At 44.6% G+C, this 15,516-nt stretch overlaps 1 protein-coding gene across 9 annotated transcripts in view; it reads left to right on the top strand.

The window, feature by feature from the left end:
- Positions 1-15,516, top strand: part of SENP7 (SUMO specific peptidase 7) — a 1,759,378-nt gene that overhangs the window by 1,664,672 nt on the left and 79,190 nt on the right. For 8 of the 9 annotated variants that reach the window (XM_069637251.1, XM_069637256.1, XM_069637257.1 and 5 more), the window contains one exon: positions 14,380-14,530. The exons of the other annotated variant lie outside the window; for it this stretch is intronic. In XM_069637251.1, the coding sequence (XP_069493352.1) occupies positions 14,380-14,530 (151 nt within the window). The remainder of the gene's footprint in view (positions 1-14,379; positions 14,531-15,516) is intronic. 9 annotated transcript variants of the gene reach the window in all.

The raw sequence follows: 15,516 nt of genomic DNA on the forward strand, positions 1-15,516 counted from the left end.
GGTATGCTGCTCGGCTCGTCTCGCCTGCTTCGCATTTGGGTCTGTGTCAGCTGGACCAACAGAGTACTCCTTCCGTGCTTCGCCAGCATCCTCTGTTCTTCTCCGACTCTGGTTTGCCCACAACGGTTTATACTCTGTTTTCTGCACCTGTTGCCTCTCCCAGATAGGTGTGATCGGTTTGTTAATCCATGGCCTATACTTAAACAATGTTGCCAGTCCCGCTCTGGCGGATTGTAAAAGTCCTTTGTTTCTGTTGATAACTTAATCCTCATGCCTCGTTGCAGCCACCTCGTACCAGTACTAGCACAGCCAATTACCTTAATGTCTACTGTGCTCTTCTTCATCCTAGTACTTTTGGCTTTAGCTTTATCCCCTGTATTAAAACAATACATAGGTTTGCTTGCAATAAAATGGTTCTGTTTAGTGGGGAGGGCTAGGGAATGTTGGGGAATGACAATATTCAATGGGCTGTACCCCAGATGATCGTCCTTGTCCTCAGAGTGGGGGGCGGAGGGGGAATTCCCTCCCCATGAGATCCTCCCACATTAAACCACCACTAGGCGGGACTATTGAGTAGCACCCTCACCTCTCTAGCCTCATGGGAAAGGGCTCCCCATTGGGGAAAAGTGTCAACACCTTGTGAATCATCAAAGGGCGTAGTGCTGTTCAATGTCGGTGACAACATTTTACGTATATGGCCATGCCATTCTTCGATTGTATGTGACATTGTGTGTCGTATTAAAGGATACGCTACTCCCCCATATCTCAGTTCCTTTTTTCCGATTCTAGTATTCAATACTGCGTCAGTATGTCAGGCCTAAGCCATCAGGGTTTAAATGCTGCCCGGAATGCAACTACTTTCTTGCTCTTACTGGGCGTCATGGCATCCTCTATTTTCCTGATGCTGCAAGCGAGACTCAGGATGAGATTGATTCAGTTGCTTCTCAGGAGCCAGTGGCTGCAGTACTTCAGCAATGAGTTGGATGTGCTCCAGGTGTTGAGCTCTATGGCCTGACCTGGTGGAGTGTGCTGTCGAGCGAACCTTTCTGGGCCCCAATGGCTGTTGGGGAGAATTCTCTGTAAAGGCTAATTTCCCAAATTTCCCAAACCTAGTGATTCCCCCAGCAGCTTTGCTGGATTTTTGGGGTTTATTTTTTCTCCTGCTAAGAGTGAGACTCTTTTTTTTTCTCCCACTCTTCGGCATGATTTGAGAATGTCCTTTGACTTTGTAATGTGTTTTATGGGCTATGGGGTCTTTTACTCCATATGGTGTCATGTGTTTTTGGTATGTGTGTTACACAGCACCCTCAGCGCAGTAACACAGGGGTGTCATAGTGACCCCCAAACATAGACTCCATACCCTGGGACTGACTCCTGTCTCCCAGGGCATGTAAAGTCACTATTGACTTTACTAGTGTTAAATTGTGAACAGAACCAGTACAAACCATCATATTGTGGAAGTACTGGTAGGGGTAATTAGATTGCCCCTGGGTCTGTTTTTCGAGGGGGGCACTGTGCAGTCCCCCCTCGTCGAGATTCTGGCTGGTGGCAGTGGTTACCACGCGAAATATTCCACCAGAATATTTCATAGGGGATTTTCACATTCATTTTATTTTAAACGCACCACTTTTTTGGTGCAATGTTAAAGATCCAGCCGGGTTATTTATTTAATATGTATTCCCCGGTTGGGTCTTTTTGCCAGGACTCGGTTTTAAAATGGCGTTTGTGTTTGCCTCTGTAACTCCATCCCAAGTCGAGCCCTTTGTTCCACTTTTGCCGGGCTTCTGCACAGAAGCCTCCAAAAGTGGTGGCACTCTGTCTGGGTCTACAGGATATGTTGGAGGGGGAAATAGGCACCCTGGACTGAGTTGCCTCGGCAACTCAAGTCGCACTCTTGTGTGATTGGCCCAGTGGTGAGCCACCCGGCTCACCACTTCGCATGTTTGAGTGACAGCTAGGACTGGTGAATGGGGGTTTTCTGCATAAAAGCAGGGCTTTGGGGACTGGAACTTCAGAAGTCGCCACAGGACCTAAAGAATCCGAAGAGGGAGAAGCTGAGCCGACCTGCAACGACACCACCACCGGTGGAGCCCTGCTGAACCGACTCACCACTTCCCGACGACAGAGAAGATCTTCATCCTGGAGAGTCTTCTTTCTTTGAACTGGTGGGGTTAACCAGTTCACCCTCTTTGCGCCTTCCTGGATCGTCTCGTGGTCGAATTGCCCGTGCCAAGCACCCCGGCGGCCGGATAGCCACGCTTCACCACTACCACGAATAAAAGGTTAGTACCTTTTAACCGGGAAACTCCGCGGCTGGTTTCTTCCCTGGCAGTGCAACGACCTCCAGCTTTCCTCCACGTCGAGAACTTTGCTTCCCCTGGACGAAGCACCGATTTGCACCCGCTGCCAGGAACAACTGCCCTCGCTGGAGCTTTCTCACCATTTCAGGTACTGTGTCCCGCCTGGTCTCCCTTGCAACAGACTGTTCAAGGTGTCCTGTAAATCCTTGACACTCTATCCTGGGGTGACCTAGGACCTGTTAACTAACTTTTCTGAACTGATCCAACTCCTTTTGAACTATCTGCAAAGACTTTTAAAGTGTACTTCAACTGTGTGATCTTGGGCACATTCCGCCTTGCTCTCTCCAAGAGTGGGCCTGGCCTATGAACTTTCTTTCTCTACAGTAGACTCTGCCTTTCTTGACTTGCTGTGGTTCTTTTAAAAGTGTTGGTATGGTGTGCTTCTCTAATTCTGCCTTTTCCCTCCCTTTTTAAATAATTATTGGAGTGCCATCTTGGTTAAGCGCTCACCTCTGTATTTGATAATAAGTGGTGTTCTTTTCCTAAGACTTGTCGAATAATTAATCAGGGAGGTGTATATATTTCTAATGACTGTGTTTGAACTTGCTTGACATATTAGTGCCAGTGTATTTTTACACGTGTGTTTTTAAATAAATAATTATATACTTTTATACCAAAGCTCTGGTCAGTGTTTGCTTGTGCTACTGTATTTTTGTACCTAATGTGTATACTCTATATAGTGCCTAACTCTTCTTGAGAGAAGTCTGACTGCTCAGCCACAGCTACCAGGTAAATCTGGGTGGTACGGACTGCTACCAATTGGGTTTACTGCCAACACCTGTAGTCTTAAGCCTTTTGCAGTGGTCCCTAAGGGAACTGCACAGGTTTCTGCCTAACAATGGCCAGAAAATCAGATGTTCAGGGATGCCCCACTGATGGCTGGGGAGCTTGTTGCAGCTCTCTCCAGATCAGTCATTGGTCTCAGAAGGAGAAAAGTTACTGAATCATTCTGCTGGAGCTGTGAGCAGTCAGACTGGTGCGGATGTCTTTTGCACCCACCCTGCAGGGGAAACCTGTCCTGGTGTTCATTGACTATTCACACACAACAACTTCATAAGTAAAAAAAATAAGAGCTACATAATTATAAATCAGTGTGTAAGAGCAACTAAATCCCCTATATGAAAAAATTGTACACTGTCACATGGAACATTGAGTGTGTTTATTCAACAAGTTATTCGCAAGCAAAAATCTAACTGAACATATAAAACAACCAAAGCAATACATAAAGACACAACAAAAAGTATTTTCTTTCAAAATGTGTTGCAAACAAAATCACAAATATGCTGAGGACGGAGGCGCTATCCTTTTTTGATGGCGCTAGTCCGCCCTCTCATAGAGGATCAGGTAGGCCAACTAGTGTACTATAAGTCACATATATTATGCATAACTTTTGTTTTTAACTAGTGTACTGTAAACACATATATTATGCATGCAGAAATTTTCGTTTTATACATTTTGAGACCGAGCTATGGATCTCAAATGCAAAATATGTCAATAACAATATTTACAATTACAACACATATCCTAAAAGCATAATGACTCCACGGGTGTTGTTGCTGGACCTAAGAGCTATATTGGATTCAAAACTAAAAAAGGCTCCAATAGTTCACACACTAGTTTCGGACACCGGACTCCTACAGTAGACAAAACAAAACAGACATAACTTTCCTAAAAAGTTTTTGTCCATGTGACACCCAACACTCGCATATACAAATATGTCAAAAATACCGATCATTAATGAGGTATGAGGGACAGCAATGCCATTATTGCCATCATAATTAGTCTCCTTTGGCATCATTCTAAAAACTTATGAATATTAGAGACACAATACTGGAAGCAGTTAATTAAGTTTCATGCAATAAATTGAACCAAAATGAATACCAGGGCCTCAGCCAGCATCATCGTGCACCATCCATGCATAAACCAATACAATATTTCCAAAGATGCCAGAGTTAAAGGAATGATGGAGAGTAAAAAAGTGAGGGTGCGCAAGGAGACTCGAGGAAAAGACCTATACCTAGATTAAACACAGTTAAACTAGTTACTAGTTCCAGGTGCTAAAACCACCAGGTGCAGTGTTATATATAACCAATCACAAATGCTGAACCTCCAAACAAAGTGAACACCAAATGTAGGTAGGAACAAAGTGGTGCAAACAACTGACTACCAAAATAGCAACGGATATACCCGCAAGTAACGTTGTAGGCAGACCGTGTTAGAAAATAATAATGCTTGGATCCGATCTGCGGAGTCAAAGCGGGCAAAAGCATGACTGACCACAGTTAATATGAATCTGCAAAATATATTTTGGTGTTAACTGACACCACGATAACCTTGCACTACCTCAACAAGCAGAGAGGTGTGAGATTACTATCCATGTGCATGGGGACCTTGCAGCTATGGTTCTGGATGCTGGAGAACAGCACCACAGTCTCTTCAGTTCGAGCGGGGGTGGAGAACGGTTTGGCAGAGTGAGAGCTATGCTGTGAGATCGCTTCGATGATCTTTGCCAGATAGGGCACCCTGGCAGTGAATCGGTTTGCGACGATGGGCAACACGAAGTGCAAGCAGTTCTGCTCGAGGGAATTTCCCCCACAGGGAAATTGGGGATGCATTTCCAGTGGTGTGGGTCTTTGACCTCCATTATGCATTCTCGATACCAGGCATTCCTTGGGTTCTCAGGAGGTTGCAGAGGTTCAAGGCTCACCTGATCCTGATTGCTCTGGACTGGGCGTGGAGGACGTGTTACCCGGATCTCTTCGAACTGGCCATAGGCCCACCACTCTGGCTTCCTCGGTGGGCAGACCTCTTGTCACATTCGGGAGCTGCCATGATTGGCTCTTGAAAGGTGGCGATACGAGGACTGGGACTTTGCCATTGTTTGTGCTAGAGGTGCTGTTGGCTACACGTAGAGTGTCCAGTAGATCTCTCTATGTGTATGGATGTAGGAAGATTGTGACTCTGTGAAAGGGGTGGACCCCATGTTGTGTCCTAGCTCCTCAGTGATGGAGCTTTTGTTGGCTTTAGCCAAATTGGGCCTGCAAGTGGGCACTGTGAAGGGGCATCTGGCGGCTCTTTCCTTGTTTAAAAGGACACCAGAGACAGCCTCCTTCTTTACCATCCCCTGTGGTAGCGCAGGTTTTGAATGGCCTTGTTAACTCTTTTCCTCCCTTGCTTTTTGTGGTTTCTGATTGGTATCTGAATTTGGTTCTCGCCTTTCTGATGGCCGCTCCATTTGACCCTTTGCATTCAGCTGCCATCATACTTGTCACGTTGAAGACTGCATTTTTGGTGGCAACCACATTTGCTAGAAGTGTCGGCGAGATGCAGGTACTCTCTAGTTAAGCCCCTTTACTGATGCTTTTTAAAGAAAAGGTCCTCCTTCAAGGTGTACCCTACGTTAGTTTTTGCCAAAAGTGGTGTCAGAATTTCATCTGGGCTAGAGCACAGACTTTCCAGCATTTTACCCTCCACTGCATCCTTCAAAGGATGAGGAGAAGCTCCACAGATCGGATCCCAAGATGGTTATGTCTATTGTTTTTAATTTACAATATGATCAGTGAACTGAGGATGAATTGTCTGGACCAGCCAAAGTTAAAGTTGGGGACCGAATCATTCCCTGCATTGCTATTCGCCGACGATGCTCTTGGCCACGTCAAAAAAAGGCATTGAAAAGCAACTGTGTGCGCGTTTATGGACAAATGCCCTGAACTTCAATTTGAGGTCAATGCAGGAAAAAAAAAAACCCTGGTCTTTTGACCTAAATTTAGAAATCATAAAAAGTTCACATTGAATGTTAATGGCCTAGCTCTGGACAAAGTCTCACATTATGACTATGTGGGTGTCTGATTTAATGACTATGGAGAGTGGTCCACCCAGATGCTTAAGTCTCGTTCAGTACTTGAATAATATGGTGAGGCAATATTGAGGTTCTTTAATACCTATGGAAGAGGTGCCATAACCCCTGCTGTTGAGATGTATACAGCACAGGCAGAGTCAGCTGCCCTTTATGGGGCAGAAATATGGGTATATGCTAAGAACCTGGGATTGGCGGAAAGAGCCTTTTAAAAGCGTCTGCTAGGAATGCCTTCTCCATGTCCTAGCCCCTCGCTTTATCTGTAGCTGAGCTGGAGGCCCATAGTGCGCTCTTATTGATGTACAAAATAAATAAATAAATGTGGGCCCCCTCCTCTCCCGTATTATATTGGCTGAGAGTATGGTCAGTCCCGGGGCTTGTGAATTATTGTAACACAGTAAGCATGTCATATCCTTGGAGGGTGGAAAATCCCTCCCATGCTTCACACATGTTAAAAAATGTCTAAACCGAAGCGAGCCATGCGATGACCTCTTTAAGATTACAAAAGGCAGTGTGGAAGTGGTTAAGACAATGACCCCCAAACTGGCAGAATTCAGACGTATTGACGCCTGCAATATCCTACATATAGGTTTTATCTAACTGGATTTTAAAAACATTTGGATGTTGTGTGTCCACCTTTGGCATGATGTCTGTATTTAAACATGAGATTAAAAATACTGAATACAGTAAATTATACCTGTGCCTGGACAGAGGACGGAAACGGCTTGTGCCTAGTGTGTGGCCAATCAAAAAAAAAGAACACGCCATTTCTTGTGAGGGGTATCAAACTCTCCATTCTAGGTTTTTTAAACCGATTTGCAGCGCCTACATTGTACATTCTGTTAATCAAGCCTTATCGCTGGTAAGGCAGAAAAGCGATTAAAACATAGTATATTGTGTAGCGAGTTATATCCACCAAGCGTGTCTCGAGAGATCTAGGCTAATGAGGTCTGTGGATAGGGAATCAAATAATTAATTGACATGCCAACATATGTAAAACAAGTATTGCGTGATTATGCGCTCTGTCACATTGCATAGTTTGCACAGATCAGAATGTTTACATCTTTGCATATTTTGCACTACCAGCACAGTTCGCATGTTGTCCTTGGGGCTAATTTTTACTGTACATACAGATGTAGGTGTCTTTTGTCTTAATGTTGACTCATTCTGTTTTGTATATTATTTTAATGTCATTCCAGGATTGTTAAATGTATTGTTTGCGACTATATGTGTTTTATGATCATTTTTTGTATGTATTTTGGCAAATGACAATAGTTGAATAAAAGCCTTGATGTTGATGATGTTACCTGGCCAGAACATGCTCCTTCAGGAAGGATGACAAGTAGTTTATTGCTTTTTCACAATCCAAGTTGGGGCAAGCAGTTACAAACAAACTATCTCTCGCTGGATAGTGCTGTGTGTTTCTGACTGTTACCAGACAAGGGGTATGAAGGTACCAACAGGACTTAGGGCCCATACTACCAGAGGGGTTGCAGCCTCCTCGGCTGTTCAGAGGGGAGTGCCGGTTGGAGACATTTCTCGTGCAGCAAAGTGGTCTTCTCTGCACATGTTTGCCAAGCATTACAGTTTGACTTGGCCCGTGGGGCAGACGCGTGCTTTGGTAGAAAGTCCTCTGGAGCTTTTTAGTGTTAGCTGAGTGGTGAGCACACAAACAGACAATACAAAAATGTATTACATCTGCAAACTGGGAACTCAGATTTTGCAGTTATCATGAGAAGCCACTCTTATCATTGCCACTGGGAACTGTGATGATTCACGGGATCATGTCACTTCTCCGTGGAAGGGAGCCCTTGCGTATGGGCCTAGTGAGGTGAGGCTGCTACTCAGTAATCCCCCCAGGTGTGGTAAAAAGCAGGCAGACCTCACAGGGAGAGACTCCCCACCCCTTTCCGTTCAGGAACCTCCTTACCCGCTCATCCCAGCGACTTTAACACCTCTAAGCATTATTAGTCCATATGAAAGCACTACTGTTATGTATTGTAATTCTCGAACCAATATTTACCCAGAGGTGGAGCATAGTAAAATCAATAAAAGTCCAGAACATTTACAAGTCTTTCCTGAAACTATTGAGACGAGGAAGAACACTCAAGAAAGCATCCTGAATGTTCATCCACTAAGTACTGAGACAAGTTGGCCACTATGAAGGATGAAGGTGGGCTCAACCAAACTGGGGAAGGACTGTTATCTTACGCTGTGGACGACATAGTCCATTTGTATAAAAAGAGATGAAGGGCTACCTGAAGAGAGAAGCATGAGGTGTGAAGCCTGGAGAGCCTGGGCGATTCGAAAATGGGCGGGAGGATGGAAAGCTGGGCAAACTGACCAGAACCGCTGAGGACACCAGTGGTAAACAGAGGGCGTCGGCTGCAGCCCGACTGAGCAAGGGCTTACTAGGAAGACTGAGGTTGGAAAACGGTGGCGTGACCTTGTGGAGGTGGACCGGCTGGTCCAAGAACGGTGTTAGTACCTTTGAGCTGCAGAGGGGCCAGCGGTGTTGCTGCGTGACGCTAGAGAGCATGGCAAGTAGTCACAGAGGCTGGCACGGTGATCCACTGCCCCTGGAAGAACCAGTGACGAGTCCGCTACAAATACAGGTAACTGGGAACCCTGGATATTGTGAGAAACCTGAAGGTGTCTCCTTAGCTAGTCCCGGGGGATCTATCATGCAGGTGGCCAGGACACGGCCATCGCTATTGGATTCAGTTTCTGGAGGTGGACCGGTGAGGGAGGATCATCTGGATGGGACGACCTTGGGGAGTGGGACACTGATGGGTGAGACGCGGTATCCCCCTTCTTTCAACAACTTTTCCCCATCCTACCACGTAGGATATTCCAAAATACTGCCCCCTCCTTTTTCAACATGAACACTTTTGTACAACACGAAAAACAATGCACTAAGACCAGAGCCATTTACCTGACATGTCCCAATAACAAGGGTCAGGCAAAGTCGGGCAATTGACTAGAACCACACACACACACCTGATGACCCTCTCCCTTCCCCACAGGTATAAAAGGGATAAAAGGTGGAGAACGAGAGCACAGGATGAGAACGGCAGACCACATGGCGTGAGGGCTAACTCAGCATGGCAGTTCAAGGCGAAAGACGGCGAATACCGAGAGGGTGACAAGGAGAGATGTGACCTTACCCTTTCCAATCCAGGCCCATGAAACCTCCACAATCGGAAACATAAGACCGTGAACAAATGCCAGCATGTGTTGCAGAAGATGTCTACGGTACACAAGACCCTCCCCCGCTGATAACCAAGCCGGGGAGAGACGCTTGTCTCGGTGGTGCCAACCTTGACTCGAAGGAGAAGAAAGCCAAGCAGTTCATCACAGCCAGTGATTCGAGGGGAGAGTCAATAAGAAACCGAACTGTGAAAATAGCAAGAGCTGATTTGAACTTTAAAAGGCACTAATGAGAAAAGAGGAGGGAAAACTTGTAACAGAGGCGATCGGCACCACGTGGGTACTCGTGCAGGAAACACTGGCCGATTACCCGAAAATAACAGACTACCGTTCCTGAAGGCCTTGGGAAGAGGCCATGAGAGGTCAAAGTGGTAATACAGGGGTCTTGTAAAGTCCTCTGTACTGATGATTGTGAAAGTAAGGGAAAGGAATCCTGCATGGTGAAAACTAGACCATGAACTGTTTGTTACAAGTTGGTAAGAGTGAACCCACCGAAGGAATGCTAACGGGACAGGGGGCGAAATCAAAAGTCCCATGGTGAGCTGTTTGTGTAAAAGTTGCCAGAGGGAACCTGGCAGAGGGAAGCAGACAATTGGAGGCAAAGCCTGACAAAATGTTTTAAAAAGAGACTAAGACTCATGAAAGCACTGGAAGACCAGGTGAAGTGAATAGTCCCCCTTGTCAAGTGGGTCAGAGTACGGTCGAGGGAGATCCAGGGGTGAAAAGTCCTCACTCAGTCCATTGAGAAAGGAACTTTTTGTTTGTTTGTTGTTGAATACATCAGGCCCTCGAAGACAAGAGACTTTGTATTGAAAAGAGACTTATCCATCGAAGAACCTGATAGCTGAAACGGAACCGTTACCTCGTGCGGAGAAAGCTCGAGTGTGTGCTGTGCGCCAAGGTACCACCTTGTCCTGTGCTGAAAACATGGGGAAGGGAGACCCTTGGCAATCACATTCTAACTTATTATTTGGGAACACTTCTTTCTTTATTGAACCCCTATCCCACACTTTTTGTAATTAGTTGTAAGGAATTGGCAATAGGTTTTTCTTAGTATAGGCCCTTTTATTTTGACACAGTGCCACAAGGACTGCCTTATTTTTCATTTGATGTGGGTTTAGATTAGGCGTTTTTCCATCCTGCGTTTATAGGTTTATAGTTTAATAAACACCCATCAACTGTGATCACTTGTGTCTGTCTTTACTGTTGCCACCATGAGTTCCTTACAATACCCAGTAAGGGAGTGGGGGCCAACCAAGAGCAGCATTCAAAGCGATCTTCTTCGTCCCAGTAGTCAAGTTGAAACTACGGAAAAGGGAGAGTGTTCGGCGAGTAATCTCCCTCATTTCAGTGATAAATACAGAAATACTGGAAGCCTCAGGAGTAATTCCCTCATCCCTGGTCATGTGATTACCAACAAAGTGCAACAAGTGTGAATACGAATAAGAAAGATCTCTCTTCTCTCAGAGAGTGTGGTGAATGTAAAACCAGTGTGAGATGCGATGTGAGGGATCTCCCTCTTCAGAGAGACTGTGATAATAGAAACTTAAATGTCAAATACACTAGGAGTGTGATATAAGAGAGAAAGATCTACGAAGCATTCGGATTGGCCTCCCAGTTTAAGAATTACCAGTAATATTCAGAAGGTAGAAGATTACATTAGGACTACTTGTTCTAATCCTAGTGTCCCTGTGAATCTGTGTTTGTTTGAGAGATAAATTGAAGTTCAAAAAAGTTGAAGTAAGTTGCCTTAGTGGGGGAGAAACCAGGAAAAGGAGGAGTTTAAGTTAACAATAAAATGAGTTTTGAAGGGGCTACAAAGGGTCTTGAAAAGTATTGCTTGATCTTGAACAACGCCTACATTGACCAAGGAGAAGGGAGTCTTTCTTCTGGTTAGTAAATCAGACCGTAAAGCAACAGATGAGTCAAGCCTGAAAGGAGGTTCGAGACCAGAAGAGTGTTTGTTGAATTATCAACAGTGCATTAGAGACTGTCCTCGCAGATGAAACTTGATAAAGCCGGACAAGGGAGTCATTCCCCTGGTCCTTCATTTGAACTTGAGCTATTTCTCACATTATTGTGGTGCACTATTTCAGTACGAGGGAGTCATTCTCCCAACCTTTCTTTTTTTAATTATTTCTTTGATTCAGTGGCAGAGACCGAAGAAGATTTTTGGGACATAGTACTGGTATTTTGGTTGGACATTCATCCTGACCACTAGCACCCAGTTATCTTTACTTTAGGTAGGGATTCCCCTTTCGAGCTAGGGAAAGGTAGGTGTTTTGTGGTTTTAAATCAGTGGATAGCCAAAATGCCAGCTTTGTGTCCTACTCTTGCTACTGACGTACCACATCACCCAAACATCAAGTTCAGTATCAGCCACTCATCTTGCATAGAATTAACACATTGTCATGAATGGTAGCTAGTTTCTCTTCAGTTACAGTTTGTCTTTTCGGGCAGTGACAAACAGACATAGATTGGTTTGCCCTGGCTGAAAACAAAAAATGCTAAAACTTCGGCTCTGTGTTCCCACCATTCAGAGTCTGCAAAGGAAAGTCTTTTTATACAAGCAACAGGTCAATATCGCTTTGCTTTTTTGCCAATATTTCCAATTCCGATAATGGTCAACAAGATGAGGATTGAATTTAGCAGAGGCAAAGCTGGCGACACTGATGGCAGCCAGGTCCCCACAATACACAGAGTTGTTCCAACTGTCAATGGAACATTACATTCCGTTGCCTCATCTTCACAACCTGCTATATAGCCAGCTGGGCAAAGTACTCAATTATGTCCCAGCATTGCTCAATCTGGCAATGTGAGTCTGAGATCTTTGTGTTCGGATATACAAATATTTGCCTGGATTCCATGGAGATTATAGTGCTTGAAAGAGGAGCATCTTCAAGAGCAACTTTCCAAGAAATATAAAAGGTTCTGCAGCTGGTGTGCTGCTGCAGAATAACATAGATTGTGTCTTCTGCTTAAAATATTGTCAGGAATGCGGGATGGTTTGTTTTGTAGCATTCATCAGTAAGCGTGCATTTGTTATCGGTATAGAATGTGAACTGATGCTCAGTTATTTCGCAACGTTTTGGCATGCAATTCACATTCCGTGCCTCTTCAGAACCAGAAGGGGAGCTGCGGACATGTGTGGCTGTGAGCGATTGTGGTGAGAGGAGTGGTGGTGCTCTGGTAGGGGAGATACCAGTGTCAATTGGGGCAGTTGCGATACCGCTGTTCTGTGTCGAGGTCAGCATGGGAAAGGGAGTTGCTAGCTAGAGTGGCATGGTGCAGTCTGCATCTGGTCACTGGGAACATTTTGGATTGCCTACTGGATTGGCTGGATCTGCTCTCTTCTGGCTCAACCTGAGTGTTTTTTAGAGACTTATGTCCTTGGCTTCTCTGTCAGCATAATGTGAGTGTGTGGCTTGGGTAGTTAGCCTGTCCAGGTTGTCTCATCCAGCTTGATGTCCGATCCATAACCACTAGTAGATTCTTATTTCATTGCTGTCATCGCCTTTGCTAGCGAGTGACTCCAGTGGCTCCCGGACTGCTCCCTCATAAAGTTCACACTTGGAACCTTTGTCTCCCTGCGCTCTTTGACCGAGAGCGAGATGGCCTCAACCTGGAATAGGACAACTATTAAGATTGTTGCTGTGGGCCCCTTTAACTTTTCAGATCTTGGTTTGTACTATCCAGCTTTTCCCACTTGGAACTTTACTCTTCTGTTTTCCTCCAGTTTCTAGCCCAATTGGTGTTTATATGCTCTCCAACATGAATGTTCTTGTTTTGCTTGGATCTCTTGTTTTTTGTGTTCTTGTAACTGTACTGTACTGTACTGTTCTCTTGTACCCCATTCCAGCAGTAAGGTACCCGTATTGAGCGAACTTTGCTCTTTATATAATAAAATGAAACCTGGTTGCAAATGGGGATTCTTTCACTACTGAACCTGTAAACCTCAAAGAAGTTGTTTCAACAAGTTTCCATCAATTTGCAGCTCTGCTCATGCGTTTGAAATCAATGTGTTAATCCAAGTTGATGGGGTACCTGTTTGAACCAATGCAGTCTTGTGACTTGAAGTTTCAGCCTGGAAACTCTTTATTTTAGCTAGAATCCTAGCAAAAAGAGTGTCCAAGATTCAAATTATCAACCCAAAGACTAATTCTGAAATATTTCAGAGAAGCTGTAGTTTTTTCGAGAACTTCTCATCAGTTTGCACCAAATGCAGTGTCAAGTTTTTGTTTGAACTAGATATTTTCTGCTCTTAATTTGTTAAAATCCAGAGAGTCCAGTTCCGCAGGCACTTCATACACTGGATGCAAAAAGAGCTTTGAATAAATAGACGCGTCTGCAAACTCATCAATTGTTGGTAGCTTATTTGGATAAGAATAGACTAGAGGCTATTTCAGGGCATGGAATAGCTTTACAGATTCTTGATATTGTAAAGTTCTGTTACGATGAGACAAATTGATCATTTCCTGGATGTTCAACAAGAAGCAAGGCTGCACCTTGTACCTTGTTTGGCAACGCCTGTTCCCGGGAAAACTGCAAAGCAGCAACCGGAAGTAATGTGTACATTTTCAGGAACTTTGACACATTCCTACGAGAACATGCCCACTTAGGCCAGGCATTGTTGAGAAATAGAAATTTGCTTTGCTGCATCCTTGTTTGCAGTACCAAGAATGGAAGGAATAATTCTTAAAATCTCCACTTACAGGTAAGTAACATATTCTTCTTTTCCACCCTCCATTGTGCTATTTGCAATCCATTAGTTTGCTCTTGAAATTGACATGGAAGGGATTTTCTTGCCTGTTTAAAAATCCAGCATACGGAACATGCTCTATAATGTTAATGCTCCAATTCTTCACTTTTTTTGTTTAATGTTGGATGAGTTGTAAATTGAAATTCTGTTATTTAATTAATTTTCCTGCCAGTAAGAAGTTTGTGTTCTTTTAGGTACCTAGAAGTAGAGTGGAAAGTTAAAAGAAAATCATCTAGAGAATTCAGCAGATCAAGTATGAGAGATTACTCTCCCAGGGTCCCTAAACAAGATAACAGCAGTGATTGTGGTGTGTACTTATTGCAGTATGTGGAAAGTTTCTTTAAGGTAAATATGTTGATCAGCTTTAACAATGATCTGCCATTAATGACCCCATTGTAAAAAGTAAACCAGTCAAGAGAGTGGTTTTTGTTTGTACTCTGCCTTATTACAGATTTGAAAAACTGCCACTCAATCATCTGTAAAGCAAAAATAATTGTCTGGTCAAGTCAGATTTGTTTATTCCCCTTTTAGAATATCGGTGGGACAAAATGTGTGAGCAATCCATGTTGTCCTGTCAATCGGCGAAACCCCACCTGCTAGATGTTTTTTCAAAATCCAGCAAGGATGATATTATTTTCGCAGTCTCAAGTGATATGGCTAATTATTTTTATAATATTAATTTGTATGGATTGAGTCTTCCAACATATTCCACATCTTTGACATGAAGTGTCCACAGTTGTGTACTTGGAAAACTTTTTCGGCAGAGGGTGTCCTGCATCGATGGCGTTGGGTCGATGTCCCTTGAAGGCCTCCGTTCACCGGATGTTATAAATGGGACGCACGGTGCCCATAGCCTCAGTTCTGTTTTTTCCACAAACGTGTTTGCTTCGGAGACTCGGCGCGCCTCGTGTATTTCTCGTGAATGTCTTCTTCTTCGACCCCTCCGACTCTGCTGTCTGGCTTCAAGACTTGCCGGGACTGCAAGTCTAAGATGTCGATAACCGACCCTCATCGCGTTTGTTTGTGGTGCCTGGGCAAAAGTCATGACACCGATGACTGTTCCAAATGCCAGTTGCTGACTGCTAAGGCCTTGCGGGAGCGTAAGGGGAAGCTTCAGGTAGGTAGGGGTTCTAAAACCAGTAAGTCCCGTAAAACATCTAAGGGGATGTCCACCGACGATTCGAGGGGAGACTCTCCGCTTCAGAAGGAGCCCCCGGGATCTCTGTCCCGGAGTGGTTCCCGCCATTCGTCGTCCTCGTTTAGGCATTCCAGGAAGCGCCGTCACTGGTCGCCTTCTCCGTCCTCCTCGGAGGATGGTGCCACGAGGAAAG

The sequence above is a fragment of the Ambystoma mexicanum genome, chromosome 7p (genome assembly GCF_040938575.1).
Source record: "Ambystoma mexicanum isolate Mex_15411 chromosome 7p, UKY_AmexF1_1, whole genome shotgun sequence".
In the NCBI taxonomy this organism is placed as follows: domain Eukaryota; kingdom Metazoa; phylum Chordata; class Amphibia; order Caudata; family Ambystomatidae; genus Ambystoma; species Ambystoma mexicanum.